General features: G+C 44.3%; 1 protein-coding gene across 3 annotated transcripts in view; it reads left to right on the top strand.

The window, feature by feature from the left end:
- Positions 1–10,806, top strand: part of MICU1 (mitochondrial calcium uptake 1) — a 205,996-nt gene extending 195,190 nt beyond the window's left edge. For 2 of the 3 annotated variants that reach the window (XM_082673274.1, XM_082673276.1), the window contains 2 exons: positions 1,506–1,595; positions 7,440–10,803. In XM_082673274.1, the coding sequence (XP_082529400.1) occupies positions 1,506–1,595; positions 7,440–7,600 (251 nt within the window). In that variant the 3' untranslated portion in view covers positions 7,601–10,803. Of the gene's footprint in view, positions 1–1,505; positions 1,596–7,439 lie in introns of all 3 variants that reach the window. The other variant, XM_082673275.1, reaches the window with a different exon arrangement.
- The last annotated feature ends 5,760 nt before the right edge of the window (positions 10,807–16,566 follow it).

Genomic DNA, 16,566 nt, shown 5'->3' with positions numbered 1-16,566 from the left:
CCTGTGGCATCCCGTCATTTGAATATGAGAATATTATACCTAAAGAGATCAGGTGACTCCACCACAGCAAGTTGATGGAGCCAGGACTAGAGCTCAGGTCTTGTGACTTGCAAGCAGTTTTTCTACTGCCTCTCCTTGCTCCTCTGCATTGTTCTGGCATTTGTATCAGCTGACCTCAGGGGCCCTGTGGTGAATATAATGGAGGCTATGGAGGTGAAGTGAAAGAGCAAATGCAGAAAAAAAATGACAAGAAAGAACTGAAATTATAGGAATGAAATAAGCAGAGAAGGCACACTGCCTTTAGTTTAAGTTCACATTGCTTCTAGAAGAATCTAATCTGAGGTTTATAGATATGAACACTCCATTGCTGGTTGGTTCATAAATAGAAATTCATCTTTTTCTTTCCTCTGAGTTTTACCTCACTTAAGAGTGTGTCTATAAGCAATAACATAATTTATAGATGTAGCTGGATCAGGCTTGAGGATAAATGGCAGAGAAGGCAGGAGAAATTGCCTAGTCCTTCCTGGCTTGTTTTTTGTGAGAACCCAGTTCTCACGTGATTGCTAGTGTTTAACAGTAAATGTCAGAGAAAGAAAAAATGGCAAGAGAGAAGAGATTTTCTGATGAGATCTGGAAAAAGAAAAAAAAAAAGAGACTGTATTGATCTAGTGAGATGGGGCCACTGCTTCTCCCAAGCGGCACAGTTGGGAAAGACAAAGTGGCTGATGGAAAACCTGTTGGGAGGAAGGGCAGGAGCTCAGCCATGCAGATTCTCCACTGTCAGTCAGTAACGGGTGGGTGAAGCCTCAGTGCACTCAGACAAGTCTCCTTGTTCCCCACTTCCCCATCCTTTCTCTGCCTCATTATTTCCTTGACTTTTTGTTATTGTGTTCTTTCCAGTGGGAGGGAAATGCCAAGACGGAGACTATCAGGCATTCTTTATTTTTTTTCAAGGCACTCTTCTGGTAATAATTTATTAGAAAAGCCACCACTGCCTGCTGAAGACTTAGAATTCCATCCTTAAATATTATGTGGATTTTCACTTTTTAAATTTTTATTGTGGTAAAATATATATAACAAAAGTTGCCATTTAAACCATTTTTAAGTATGTAAGTCAGTGGCATTAATTACATTCACAGTGTTGTACAACCATCACCACTATTTCCAAAACTTTTCCATCACCCCAAACAGAAAATCTGTACCGATTAACCACTAACTCCCCAGCCCCTTGTAACCACCAGTCTACTTTCTCTATAAATTTAGTATCAGGCATTCCTACTTAATTATATATACCTCCTAGATTGTGGCAGCAGTAGAAAGAAAATGGAATCTGAAGTGAAAAGGAAAGGGGGTTATGGATTAAAAACTGAGTTATCATTTTCTTAAATGTGACGTAAATACACTTGAAAATTTTTTATTGTGACTGAATAGTTTTATCCTTCCATTCAGAGAAAGCAAAATGAAAGTCCCTCTGCTGTGCTAACTCAACATCTTTCTTCTTTCAGTAACCATGCAGCAGGTGGCCAGGACAGTGGCTAAAGTGGAACTCTCAGATCACGTGTGTGATGTGGTGTTTGCGCTCTTTGACTGTGATGGTGAGTGGGGCCCTCTGGAGTCCAGCGGAAAAACCAAGCCTTACTGCCCTTGAAGTAGACACTTTTATGATGGAGCCAGCTCCTTGCAGCCAGCTCCAGGGTACCAGCCTAGACTGCTTCAACTTCCCCATTTCCCACATCAGTAGCTCAGCCCTCAGACTCATGACATTGAGAAATATCACCCCTGGTCCTGGTTTGTGTTCTCCATTTCTTCTTATAATTCTAATTTGCCTGTAGGCCTAAATTCATTTATGACCCTAAGGATCCTAAAAATAAAAACAAGGGAATTCCCTGGTGGTCCAGTGTTTAGGACTCCCCGCTTCCACTGCAGGGGGCACGGGTTCGATTCCTGGTTGGGGAACTAAGATCCCGCATGCCGTGTGACACGGCCAAAAAAAAAAAAAATTAGACCCAGCTTACTGCTTAGTAGATAGGAGCACTTGAATATTTGAATGTCTCTAGGAAGAAGATGGTACTGGTCACTCCACCACCCAGGGCACATTTCAGTCATTTACAACCCATCATAGCATTCCAGCTGCACACTAAGGTCTGTTGTGTCTGTGAGCACTCTGCAGTTTATTTAGCCAATTTAAGAGATCCTGGTTCTGCTCTGGCCTTATTTCTCAGCTATGTTGGCTGATACAATGATGATAATATTAACAATGGAGGCTCACAGTTTTTTCTCTCTCTCTTTTTTTTTTTTTTTGCCTTAAATTTATTTATTTTTACTTTATTTTTATTGGAGTATAGTTGATTTACAATGTTGTATTAGTTTCAGGCATGCAGCAAAGTGAATCAGTTATACATACACATCTATCCACCCTTTTTTAGATTCTTCTCTCATATAGACCATTATAGAGTACTGAGTAGAGTCCTCTGTGATATACAGTAGGTCGTTATTAGTTATCTCACAGTTTTTTCATTGCTTACTATGAGCCAGATACACTGTGCAAGCTGCTCATTTAAGCCTCTGACACAGGAGTAGTTATTAACCACATTTTATAGATAAGGAAGCTGCAACCCAGAGAGGTAAAGGAGTTTTCCCAGGATCACAAAGGTAGTATTAGATAGCAAATCCAGGATTTGAACCAAAAGTGCACTGCCCCCCTCTGAACTATATGACCTCCATTCCCTGTCTCACAGCCAGGATTCACTGTTCATCTTCTTCCAGGAAGCTAGGCTCACAGAATTCAAGAACAGATCAAAAGCTCCTGCATGTGTAAAACCTTCCCTTTTAATCCCAGCATAATGAATCACTCTGTTTTTTTTATTCCTTAACTTGGTTCAATTTGTCCGCATTGCTGCATGTTACACTCCATCTCTGTGTATGTGACTTAATGTCCCTACCAAATTGTGAGCTTTTTATGGGTAGTTACAAGTCCTATCCACCTTTGGATCCCCCCTCCCCTGCAAATAGGACCTCAGACAGTACTTTGCACATAACAGGTGTTCATTAACTTTTTGTTTGTTTTTTATTTTTAGTTGTGCCAGGTCTTAGTTGCGGCAGGTGTGTTACTTAGTTGTGGCATGCAAACTCTTAGCTGTGGCATGCATGTGGGATCTAGTTCCCTGACCAGAGATCGAACCCACGTCCCCTACATTGGAAGGTGGATTCCCAACCACTGCACCACCAGGGAAGTCCTCATTAACTTTTTAAGTTGAACTTGAGTTATTTAAATCTCCCCCCTGAACCCACAACCGAGGTCTGAGTGAAAGGAAGCCCCAGAGGGAGGACAAGGAGAGTCCTCATCCACAGGGAAGGGTGATTATTCTCTAGAGCTGCCCTGTCCAATATGATACCACAGTTACATGTGGTTATTTAAATTTAAATTAATTAAAATTGAATACAATTTAAAACTCACTTCTTCCAGTATCACACGTGGCTGGTGGCTCCTGTATTGAAAATAGCACAGATAAAAACGTTTCCCTCATCGCAGAGAGTTCTAATGGACAGCACTGCTGCAGAGAGAGTAACTCTCCCCAGGTTTTGTTTTTACTCTAATCACTTTTAGGTAGTTTGAGTTTTTTTCCAAAGAACATTTTTATAATTTTTGAAGCCAGTATCCAAGAGCTGGTTTGTGAAGTGAATATGGGAGTAATGGCAACCAGCATCACAGTTCCCCTCTTCTCCTGGGAAGTCCTGGGAAATGTTTGATTTTCCAGCCTTTTAGAAGGAGGCTCTATCAATATCTACTTCCATTACCTTTAAAAAATCATTTTATCTCTGGGACCTAATTTTTTAATTGACATATAATTGACATATAACATATTAGTTTCAGGTGTACCACATAATGATTCAATATTTGTGTATATTGCAAAATGATCACCATAATAAGTCTAGTCACCATACATGTTACAAATTTTTTTCTTATAATGAGAATTTTTAAGATCTACTCTCTTAGCAACTTGCAAATATGCAATACAGTGTTTTTAAATATAGTCTTCATGCTGTACATTATATCCCCATGACTTACTTATAACTGGAAGTTTGTACCTTTTGAAGCCCTGCACCAGAATTCATCCACCTCCATCCCCCACCTCTAGCAACCTCTAATCTGTTCTATATATCTATGAACTCAATTATTTTTGTTTGTTCGTTTTAGATTCCACATATAACTGAGATCATACAGTATTTATCTTTCTCTGATTTATGTCAGCATAATGGCCTCAAGGTCCATCCATGTTGTCAAAAATGGCAAAGTTTCCTTCTTTTTATGGCTGAATAATATTCCATCGTACACACAATATATATACACACACACACATATCACATTTTCTTCATCCATTCATCTGTCCATGGACACTTAGGTTGTTTCTGTGTCTTAGCTCTTATAAATAATGCTGCAGTGAACATAGGGGTGCATATATCTTTTCAAGTTAGTGTTTTTGTTTCTTTCAGATAAATACCCAGAAGTGGAATTTGGATCATATGGTAGTTTTATTTTTAATTTTTTGAGGAACTTCCATACTGTTTCCCATAGTGGCTGCACCAATTTACATTCTCTCCAACAGTACACAGGGTTCCCTTTTCTCCACATCCTGGCCAACACTTGTTATTTGTTGTTGTTGTTGTTGTTAGCAGCCATTCTGACAGGTGTGAGGTGGTATCTCATTGTGGCTTTGATTTGCATTTCCCTGATGATTAGTGATGTTGAGCATCTTTTCACGTGTCTATTGGCCATTTGTATGTCTTCTTTGGGAAGCATCTGTTCAGGTCCTCTGCACATTTTTTGATCAGGTTGTTTGGTTTTTTGCTGTTGAGTTGCATGAGTTCTCTGTATATTTTGCATTTTAACCCCTTATCAGTATATGATTTGCAGATATCTTCTCCTGTCTAGTAGATTGCCTTTTCATTTTGTTGATGGTTTCCTTTGCTGTGCAGAAGCTTTTTAGTTTGATATAATTCCACTTGTTTATTTTTGCTTTTGTTACCTTTGCTTTTGGTGGTAAATGGGGTTTATTTTCTTTTTGTTTGTTTGTTTTGGGGTTTTTTTGTTTTTGTTTTTTTTAATTTTTTTAATTTTTATTTTTTTTTGGCTGCATTGGGTTTTCTGCTGCTCACGGGCTTTCTCTAGTTGCGGCGAGTGGGGGCTACTCTTCATTGCCGTGCGCAGGCTTCTAATTGTGGTGGCTTCTCTTGTTGCAGAGCATGGGCTCTAGGTGCGTGGGCTTCAGTAGTTGTGGCACATGGGATTCAGTAGTTGTGGCTCACTGGCTTAGTTGCTCCGTGGCATGTGGGATCTTCCCGGGCCAGGGCTCGAACCCACCAGGGAAGCCTGGGGTTCATTTTCTTAATCTACAGAAAAGGGAAGTAGATATTAAATTCGAAAGCCATTGTCATTTCTACCAGTGCAAGATGTTAGGTCAAAATGCCAGGGGACAGAGAATTCCAATTTTCAAACAGACTTGTTTGTCACAGAATTTAGAGTTGCAGTCACAGATCATACATGCACACAAATGACATTCAGTCATATATCCAATTCACAGGTAACAGGCTGTTCAGACTGGTCAGCCCTGGCCTTAGGGAAGCAAGAAGCAAATGCCAGAGTAGTTTGAATGAAATAACCTCAGGTTTGGGGAATTCCCTGGTGGTCCAGTGGACTCTGCGCTTTTACTGCCCGAGGGTACAGGTTTGATCCTCTGTCGGGGAGCTAAGATCCTGCAAGCCCCACCACCAAAAAATAAATAAATAAAAATAACTTCAGGTTTTTTCATCTTAAGCTTCTTTTTATACAAAATATTAAGAATCCTATTTAGACCTTTTTGTTCTTTTAATTGCATTCTTAATAAGCCATATTACTGATTAACTTTCAGCCCAGCCAGGCTACTTTTTAAGTTAAAGTATAATATACATACAAAAAAATGCAAATACCATAAGTGTGGAGCTTGATAAATTTTTAAAAACTGAACACACCCATGCATCATCCTGAAGCAGCACATCACCAGGACCGCAGAGCTGCCTGGTGCTGCTGCCCTCCGGTCACTTATACCCCCGAGGACGGCCACTTCCCTAACTTCTAGTGCCATAGGTTAGCTTTACCTGTTTTTTGTTTGTTTTAATCTTGCTCTGAGGTATCCCTGAGGCTGCCCATGCTCTTTTCAGACAGCAAACATGGGCCCGTTTAGATTTTCAGGTACTCTATACAGAAGTAAACCAATTATTCCCTCTTACCACTTTCTTCCCAGACTGATCATTAGTAGAGGTCTGTTTGCTAGCTTCCTGTCACCACCAGTAATGGCTGCGATTCTTTTAATCAGCAGACATTTACTCCTGAGCATCTAGTCAAATGGTAACTGTCCTCTACTTTTGGAGTGGTTACTATTCCATGTGGCTTGAGAAGTGACCTTGGGTCAGACCAGATGCTCTCCAGGTTCTCCTCTAGACCTGAGAGTCTGCCACTGAAGAGGGTCAAATGAGAAGCCACGAGAAAATGGGCTTAACCCAAAGCCAGGTTTTGATTTTAGTTTTCACCATGAAAAGCCTCATCATGTCTTACCCGGACTACTGCAACAGCCTCCTAACTGGCTCCCATACTCACTCCATCTGTGCCACTCCAGTCTATCACCATCATCCAGCTAGAGAAATCTACCCAAAATGGAAATCTAACTACATCTTACTCCCCTCTCCCAGTCCTTTCCTGCCCTGAAGATAAAGTGCAAACCCTTTCATAAGGATACAAGATCCTTGAGGACCTGTCTCCTGCCTTCCTCTTTGGTTTACTGGCCATACCCCTATCTTTGTGTGTCCAGCAATACCTAACTCCTTGTAGTTCTCTAACAGCTGTGCTGCTTCCTACAGGTGCCTTTGCTTATGCTACTACCACTACTGGAATGCCTCCCCCGTCTCACTCCCCTCTGCTTAGCCACTTCCTGCTCATCCTTTGGGATTCAACTTAGGAGTCACCTCCAGGAAGCCTTTACTGACCTGTACTTGCACCCTCCCCAGCCTGGGTTAGATAGTCTTCCTCTGTGCCCCCATAGCATCCTCTGTTTACCCCATTATGGCATTTACCATACGATTGAAATAATGTACTTGTCTCTCCCATAACCTGATGGTATTTCAAGGGACAAAGTCATTTTTATCTCTTTATTCTCAACACCTAGCACAGGACCTGACATATATATTCTCATTCAACTTCTGTCACACTACACGGAACTATCACTGAGTTGCAATTGGAAACATCAAGGACAGTACAAACCAGTTCATTTTTAACCAAGAGAATTGAGTTTGGCTGTGAGAGAGCGCTAGGCTTTGGGACCTACGTGATTTGAGCAATGGAATTGTCTCATTGTCTTTGTTCCAAGGCTGTCACTTATCCCTGTTGTGTTTGCCTCTTCTTCTAGGCAACGGAGAGCTGAGCAATAAGGAATTTGTTTCTATCATGAAGCAACGGCTGATGAGAGGCCTGGAGAAGCCCAAAGACATGGGCTTCACCCGCCTCATGCAGGCCATGTGGAAATGTGCACAGGAAACTGCCTGGGACTTCGCTTTGCCCAAACAGTAACCCAGAACTGCACGAGGAGCCGCGCCTCCAGGCCAAGCACCCTGGCCCCTTGGGCAGAGCCTTGGCACAGTCCTCCCCGCTGCTGCTTCCGGAAGTAGTGCTCCCCTCCTCCTGGGAATGATCTCAGGACTCATCAAGTTTTCCCTCTCCCAGTGTTCTGATAGGCCCTGGTTCTAAACCAGTGATTCTCCCTAGAGGTCCTCAAAAACATGAGCAGGTCCTAAAAGCGCAGACCTTTGGCACGTTCAACAGTACTACCCATTCAAGCACCCTACAGACAAAGAATGCGGGACCCATCCATGTACCTGCCAACCCTGGGAAACACCCATTTCTTGAGTCATCTTGGTGTGGATTTATATTAACAAGAACATTCCTTGCTTCTCCTCCTGCTGGTGTTTTTTAAGCTACAAATTGGGAAAACCTCTGGCAGAAAAAGGAAATCAGTGATGAATGATAACGAGGATGACCCAGGCACCCTGAGCTGGTGGGAAGCCTGGGCCAGAGGAAGGATCTGTGTCAGTCCCCAGGGTGGCTCTGAGGCAGAGTGCACAGTGGGAATGGAGCAAGATTAGGAATTTAAAGTAGCTGCTGCATGGCTCTCTCCACTCCCTTCTTTTCCTCTCAGGCTCCCTAAGAAGACTCCAGCACGACTGTGCTTATTAAATGAGCGGCAGTGATTAAGCTCATGGCCCCTGCGAGTGCCATTTCCCCTCCAGGCGTGTGCCTCTGAAGCTGAGTCCTGGCTCAGAGCCTGTCTGCCCTGTCTTAAACACTTGTAAAATAGCACTTTAATTATAACGGTTTGCAGTAAATCCCCACCAACCACCGCCAAAGGCTCTTGTCTCCTTTATTTTAGGGTCCTCTGGGGCCCTTTTCATTTCACTTCTCCACTGGCTTTGAGATCCTAGCAGCAGACCTGTTTTCTTTCCACCAGAGCCTGGTCCTTCCTGTTGAGAAGGCACTTTAAGCATAAACAAAACGGGCATTTGGAGGTTAGTGGTGGCATTTTCCAGCAAGGTTTGGATAGCATTTCATCCTGGACCAAGGCTACCAGGTCCAATGTAGTCCTTGATTACTCATGCCCCACGAGAAGGAACCAAGACAGGGTGGTGGGGGATATGAGACATCATCTGGTACGGTGGACCTAAGTGTTAAGAACCATAGCAACCGGGAATTGCCTGGCAGTCCAGTGGTTAGGACTCTGCCTTCTCACCGCTGAGGGCCCGGGTTCAGTCCCTGGTCGGGGAACTAAATCCCAGAAGCCACGCAGCACAGCCAAGAAAAAGAAAAAAGAAATGAACCATAGCAACCAGTGTTTTATGTGGATCCAACTCTGCCACTAACTCAGTGTGACCTTGAGCAAGCAAGCAATTTCCCATGTTTTCTCAACTATAAAATGACAGATAGGGTTGAGCTTAATGGGCCTAGAGGTTTCTTCCAGGTCCAGAAACCTCTCCTTCAGCTCTTCTCCGGAATTCCTACAACCTCCAGAACCTCCAGGTAGTGCTCCTTGGCACGATAGGGTCTCGCATCCAATGTAATAGCACCACCACACCAAAAACCCAGTGCTTCCTGCAAGGCCTAGAAGTTGGTAGGGAGCGTTTATCAGGCAGAGAAGAGCAGAGACATAGGTCTGCACCTGTGGCTCCACAAGGACAGTACTAACCCCAGCATTTTCTCCAGAGCAATTTAATAACCTCACTTCTAACATCCTTTCTGGGAGCAGATTAGATTATCTCTCAAAGGAGCTTCCCACTCATGCACCTCATCTGTCTTCCACTGTTTCCTTTCTTGTGGCACGTATTCCTGGCACCCAAGTGTCGCCTTTGCCTTGCTCATTGCCCCAGGGCTGAGGCATCAGCAAAATGTGAGCTTTGTCTTAAATTTGTCCCATAATCCCCAAATCACTCTTTTCCCCAATCCTCATTTCTCCAGCCTGAAAGAGAAGTCCCTTTCACAGCCGCTGTGGGGCATTCACTCCCTCACCAGGAGAGACCTGCCAACTGGCCTGGGTTCACTGAAGCTGAAAGCCAAAGCATAGCAGGAAAGGATAAGGATCTCACCTGCAACATCTTGAAACCCAGGGTCAAGAGCACCTATGACAAGTACGTGGAATTCCAACTGAACTCCATTAGCTCCTAGGAGAGCCGGAGAAAGCAGCGGCGGTCCAGGTGCTCAAGAAGACAGGACGGCCACACTTTGGCACAACAGGGCAAATGTGCAGGTGAAAGGTACAAGCTAAGTCACCCAGAAGAGGCCAGGATGCCCCAAGGAAGTCCTTGACCAAGGGACCAAGGAAGCATGTGAGCTCCCTGGTCATCTAGTGGCTAGGATTTGGCGCTTTCACCAAGGAAGCATGTGAGCAGGCTGAGGGGACTTTAGTAGGCAGAGTTTGGGGGTAAGGCTGGGAGCATTTGGGAATACAGAAGGCTGATAATGTGCTTCTCTTTTTATTCCCATTGTTTCTAATACCTAGACAGAATAACCTTCCCCTCTGCCTTCAAGATTCAGATCAAACTGTCCCTTCCTTAATCCTCTTCCAGACAAGATTAATGGCCCCTCCTTTGCCTCCCAAGGATCTCCTGCCCACCCATAACGACGCTGCTGTAACTTGACGTAATTTTTGTGAGATTGTCACGCCCAAAGCAGTGACATAATCAAAGAAAGAGTCCACCACCAAAAGCAAATTTTAAAATATTTCTCGGACGAGGTAAAAGTGATACTAGCAGTGCCTCAATAAATTCCTCCTGAGACAGGCTGGGACCTGGGGCCTTTACTGCAGTGCTTGCACCTGGACGCACATCTCCACAGCAACAGAGTACAAAGAAACTAATGGAATTAAAAATAACTGCATGCATGCCGCAATCCAGGCAATTATAAGCAATAAGATAAAAGGCCACAAACCGACTGCCACTTAGGTACTGGGAGCAAAAGCAGGGTTCTGTGCATGATCCCTGCACACGGCACCACCAAGAGGGTGGGCAGAACACCTAAGCCACTCCTCCGGCCCCATCTGCAGATCTGCCTCCGTCCTCACCCCACTGAAGGAACCAGCCTGCCCTCCACGGAGAGCGAGCAAGGGCACCTGTTACTACTTGTCGCTCCCTCATGCTGCAGCACAAGTCCCAGTAAAGCCTTGCCTGAATTCCTCATCTGGCCTCTTATCAATTTCTGTTGGTTAAAGAGTCCAAGGACCCAAGTCAGTAACACTCCTACACACCCACAGCTGTTGTCTACTTTTGTTATTGTTCTCTTACTTCTTAAAAAAATAAATAACTCCCCAGTTCTAGCCTCTAAGCTTTGGAGAGGAAATGAAACTAAGAGGGGAGCCAGGCTGCTAGGCTTCCTTGATGGGCTCAGCTGGGCTTCCTAGATGATCTAAGAGGACAAGCAGGGAGAATGTGGAGAGAGAGTTACTAAGGAAAGAGCATAAGAACATACATGATATACAAAAATCATCATTTTCATAGTTTTTAGTGCCCCACCTAGTTTTTTGTCTGGTTGGAGCACAGGCACTGAATAGGACTCTTAAGACAAAGGAAAAGGCCAGACAGTGACTGCTGCTAGACAAGGAAGAAAGGACAGCAGCAGGGGAGCCCGGAGTCAGGTTCCCATGCCAGAGCATCCTCTCCAAGCCCAAGCACAGCCCAAGCCAGGTTATGTGTCCCAACAAGCAGCTCAGAAAAGGAACGTGGAACAGAGTAGTTCAGCTTTCAGGCTTTAGGTGCCACCTGCTGGCAAGAAGGCTTAGCGCCAGGAGTCACTGGCAGGGGAGGGGCAGCTGCTGGAGTCCAGCCTAGCCCCAGTCCTGCTCCAGAGAATAGGCCTCCCAGGGACCTGGGTGGCATGGGGTGGAGGGAGATGAACAACCAGAGATAAACCATAACCACAAAGAGAGACACAATGGATATGACGATACCTGAGGGGAGGGAAGCAGCCGTGTATTGTTCTCTGTGGCTCCAAAATGGGAATTTTTACCAGCAAGTGACAGGGTAAGAGTCACCATTCATTCTACAACTCTTTACTGATCACCTACTGTGGGCCAGGCACTGAGCAAGGTCTTCAAGGAGTTTGCAGGAGGAATCTAAGAGTGAGAAAAACAGAAAAGAAGCAAAAAGGTTAAGTACAAGCTGTGTGAGAGCACTTAGAAAAGCAGAAGGCTATCTAATCCAGATTTGGAAGTTCAAGGCAGGCTTGCAGAGAATTTTTTTTTATTAAAAATACTGAGACCTGAGGGTTGAGTAGGAGTTAACAAAGGGGGAAGGAGGAGTGTCCGGGCAGCAGGTACGGAATGTACAAAGGTCCAAAGGCCAAAAAGCATGTTTCTGGGAACAGAAGTTCTAGGGTGTATCCAGTAAGTACAGATTGGGGAATGATTTTGTTACCCAAGGATGAATTAAGATGGCGGTCATTCACAAAAAAAGATGACAAAAAATACCGTTGGGCATTTTGAAACACACTTATAGATAACTAATAGGTTGTAGAAAAAATCATGATGGAAATTTTTAAATGCTTGGAACTGAATATGATAATGAAAATACTAGATATGAAAACTTGTGGGACACAGCTAAAGGGAAACTTAGAAACATCTTAACTTCCATACTTATTTACAGAAGATGGGCTGACAGTTAATAAGCTAAGCATCTGCCTCAAAAAGTTGGAAAAAGGGACTTCCCTGGTGGTGCAGTGGTTAAAAATCCGCCTGCCAATGCAGGGGACACGGGTTCGAGCCGGGAGGATCCCACATGCTACGGAGCAACTAAGCCCATGCGCCACAACTACTGAGCCTGCGCTCTAGAGCCCATAAGCCACAACTACAGAGCCCGAGTCCCACAAGTATTGAAACCCGCACGCCTAGAACCCGTGCTGCACAACAAAGAGAAGCCACCGCAGTGAGAAACCCACACACCGCAACAAACAGTAGCCCCCGCTCACCGCAACTAAAGAAAGCCCGCACGCAGCAACGAAGACCCAACACAGCCAAAAAATAAAAATAATTTTTTAAATTTATAAACAAAATATTCAATAGCTATAGTAAATTGGATCAATAGTTAAAAATCTGCTTACAACAAAAAGTACCAAACCCAGATGGCTTTATATAAGGGAGAAAAAAGAAAATAGGACCAGGTTCTATAGGATCCTGTAAGCTCCAATAAGGAGTTTGGACTTCTATCTTAATGCCACTTGGGAGCCACTGAAGGGTTTTAAGCAGGAAAATGACATAATGAGCTTTGCATTTTGGAATGATGACTTTGCCTGCAAGGCTACAGATGGATTGGAGTGGGATCCAGGTTGGAGACTGCTATAATAATCCAGTTAACAGATGCTGGAAGCCTGGATTAGGGGAATGGCTGCAGAGTTGGAGAGGTGCTAACAGATTTGGAGATTTGGAAGATGTTCAGATCACGCCTGAGGGGTAAGCGTGGGGCATATAAATTGGAGGATGGTAAGGGAGAGGAAAGAATTCAGCATGAAACCTAAATTTGTTTGGGTAACTGGGTGTGTGAGAGTGCTCTTCGGGGGTAGGGAGGCTGAGAGAATCAGGTTTGGGTGGAGAATGATGAGGCAATTTTTTGATATGGTGCCTGAGAGATATCCCAGTAGAAATACCTAGTAGGTAGGTAGATATGAGTCTGGACCCAGGAAAGAGGTCTAGGGGATCTCCTAAAAACCTGGGTTCTCCCAATTTCAAGGCCAACTAACCATGAACCCATGAGGTCTGAATCAGTGTCCTAATACCAGCTCCATCTCTTCCCCAAGAGAAGCCAGGAATAGAGACCATCAAAGAGAAAGGAATTTGAATCAAAGGACCCATACTTGGGATGTCCCTGAAACAGACATGTTTGGGAGAAAGGACTTCAAGTGCCCTGTGCCCTTATCCTCCAGCTTCTGGCCCTCCCTAGATGTGAGGTCTCCTCCCTCTTTAGGGAGAAATAGGGAGCAAGGGACTGAAGTGGAGATCCAGAGATGCTATGGAGACATCTTCATGTGTTCATTCAACAAATAATTTATTGAAGCTAAAATTGAAAATTCAATTACCTATCAGTCATTCACACTCTTGGGTGAATTTTCATCATCTTCAATGTGAGGTTTAGGTTTCTCTCTCTTTTTTTTTTAAAATAGGTGAACATTCACATGTTTCCAAAATCAAACTTACATTAAAAAAGTATACATTGGAAAGCCTCATTCCCAACCATTCCCACAGCTGTATTCCATTGTGTTCCATAGTTTAATCAGTAAGGGTCGTTTTTTTGGAGAGAGATTTTGGAGCCTGGAGCTCTTTGAAAGGAAGGCCTTGGTGGATAGGCATTTGGAGGCAGCAGGGGACACTGCGGAGTCAGCGAGCAAAAGAGCAAAGGACAGGAAGTGAGGGACATTCCACTGACTTGGTAATTCTTCCTGGAGCCTTAGGAAGGAATTTATCCCCCTGGCTAGCTCAGGAAAACTCTGGATAAAGTGTTTGGAGAGAGAAAAACCTGTCTCCGGGATTCATTTATTCTATTCATTTAACAAATATGTATTGAGCCCCTATTCGGTGTCAGGCCTTGTGCTCAGACTGTGGGGAGCATAAGGGCAAGATCTCCATCCTGGTTTAGCTGGAGACAGGATGTAAACAGACTCACAAGCAAAGGGCGCCAACTGTGCAGAGCGGTGAAGGTGGGTGTCCATGGAGGAGCCAAGCTAAGTGCTATGGGAATTCACGCAGGGAGAGCTCTTGGAGGAGTTGGCCCTTTCTCAGCCTCAGACCCAGGCTCAGATGTCATCTCCCCCAGGAAACCTTTCCAATTCTACACACACAAGTAACAGCTCCCTCTTCTGAGCCTCTTCAAGCTTACACTCAATCCCACTGTTGTACTTACCACACTGTCTTCTAATTCTTTTAATATCTCCCCTACTAGACTGAAAGCTCCCTGATGTCGGGTCCTGTCCTTTATTCTCGGTGCATCTCTGAATCCCTAAAACTCTGCACAGTGCCTGGCTTTCAGTGTAGACATCTGTTAAATTTATTCCATCTCTCCACAGAGGAGATATAGAGTTTAAGCTGAGCCCTGAAGAACTAGTTAGATTTGGACAGGTGTAAAAGATAATTAAGGAGGACAGGCAGATGGATGGGGGGTGGGAGAAGGGGGTGAAATGTATCTTAAGAGTGATGGGGAGGGGACCATAGGAGATTTAAAGCATGTTAAGGTCAGACTGAATTCTTAGTGTCGCTGGAGGAGAGGAATCTGGAGGCTGGTGGTCACCTAATACAGCACAAGGTTTTTTTCAGCTCTAGGAGCAACATGAGGAGAAGCTGAGATTCATTGGGAGAATCATTTTCCCAGTGACTTCACCTGGATTTCTATGAAGGCAATTAAGGATGTTATCTCTCTTTTTAGGCCTCATCCTCCCACCCATGCCATGATTCCAGCTAGTCAGGATAGAAATTTCTAATTTTTTCCTTAGATCAACATCATGACATCTTGATTTCAAGACCTATCGAGGAGAAACTGTAACTTCAGGTCACCCCTGGCATACCAGTTCCATTTTCAAACAACATCTATAGACCAAGGGCCATAATGTTTAACATGAACTGAGCGGGAATGTGACTCTCTTCCTGGCCTTTGGACTGAGAAGGAACCACAGAAAGTCAAATTGCCTCTGGACAAAAAGGACACCCGGTTTGAGATCTTTAAGAAAGGTAGGGAGTGATAGCATGGAAGAAGCTGGTTAGACCAGCATTCAGGCTGAATTTATAATCCCTTCTGAAACAACACAGCCTTTCTGAATTGAAACAGTTCCGTGAAACGAGGCAGGAAGAGGTCCTACCACGCACGCACACACTCCGCCGCCTCTCCAGACCCTGCCGACCAAGCCAAATTATTGACTATGGACTCAAAATTGATACGCCTTGTGGGAAAGGAGAGGAGGGCTTACAAGCCAGTAGCTGAGCAATCACAGTCCAGTTCCTTAACACAACAAATTACAGGCCTTTTACACAGGAGCACCCTTCTCACAAAGTGATGTGCCTGTTGCCAGCCTGACAAGGGGGGTGCCTCGTGACACTCAGGAGATGGAAGAGATACTTAGCAAGAGAGGGGACGACCTAGCAGTCCCGGTCAACAAACCTCAGAGAGGCTATTTGAAAGGTGCCCCAGTGTTTATCCTTTAACACATATGAAGGACCGATCAATTTGTGGAGACCTTAACTTTCTCTAAGCGTAGGGCTGTCTTATTAAGGAGACGCTGATTTCTTCACACCAGGATACTCTTTACAGCCCAGCTTGGAGTTTTCATTGGGAAGAGAACAGTGGGAATGGAAAGAAAGGTTGGACGTGAAGAAATTTCCAAGGGTGAACCTGTAGCCAAGGAGGCCATGACCTTGCTTCTTACTACACTGAGCAAATAAAAGCTATCTGAAAAGAACTTCCTTGTGTTCCCACTTCCAGATCTGCCAGCTGGCCCACAGTATACCTACCCACACTCCTGAAAATCAATGAGTTGTCCATGCCACTATCTAAAGCCATGCCATCACCATGCCCGGTATGCCACCTCCTCTGTCTATTCCTATAATTGTCTCCTCTCTTTCCTTTTACCAAAATTTCTCACCCAATTAAGTAAGTCCTATCACAGAATGCTATAATATATCCCATCTTAAAAAACAAAAACTGCCCCACAGTCTTCCTCACATTCCCCACATTCTTCATCCATTTCTTCCTTACACTCACTCTCTGAAATTCCTTCCTGTCAGGCTTTCACTGCTTATCATCCGCTGAGAGCAGTCCTGTCAAGGTCACCACCGACCTCCACCTTGTAAAATCCACTGGTCATTTCTCAGTCCTCACAAGTGCTTGTCCTCCCACAGGGTTTACCAGAGTTTGGCCCCTCCCTCCCACTTGAAACATTTGTTAAGTGAAAGTAATTTTCTTACCTTGCCGAGCTGCTTCTTCATTCCCCCTTCCTGGATGCTCCTGTTCCAGACCTCT

This window comes from Grampus griseus (genome assembly GCF_964374135.1).
Source record: "Grampus griseus genome assembly, chromosome: 16".
Classification (NCBI taxonomy): domain Eukaryota; kingdom Metazoa; phylum Chordata; class Mammalia; order Artiodactyla; family Delphinidae; genus Grampus; species Grampus griseus.
This window is presented reverse-complemented; position numbering and strand designations above follow the sequence as displayed.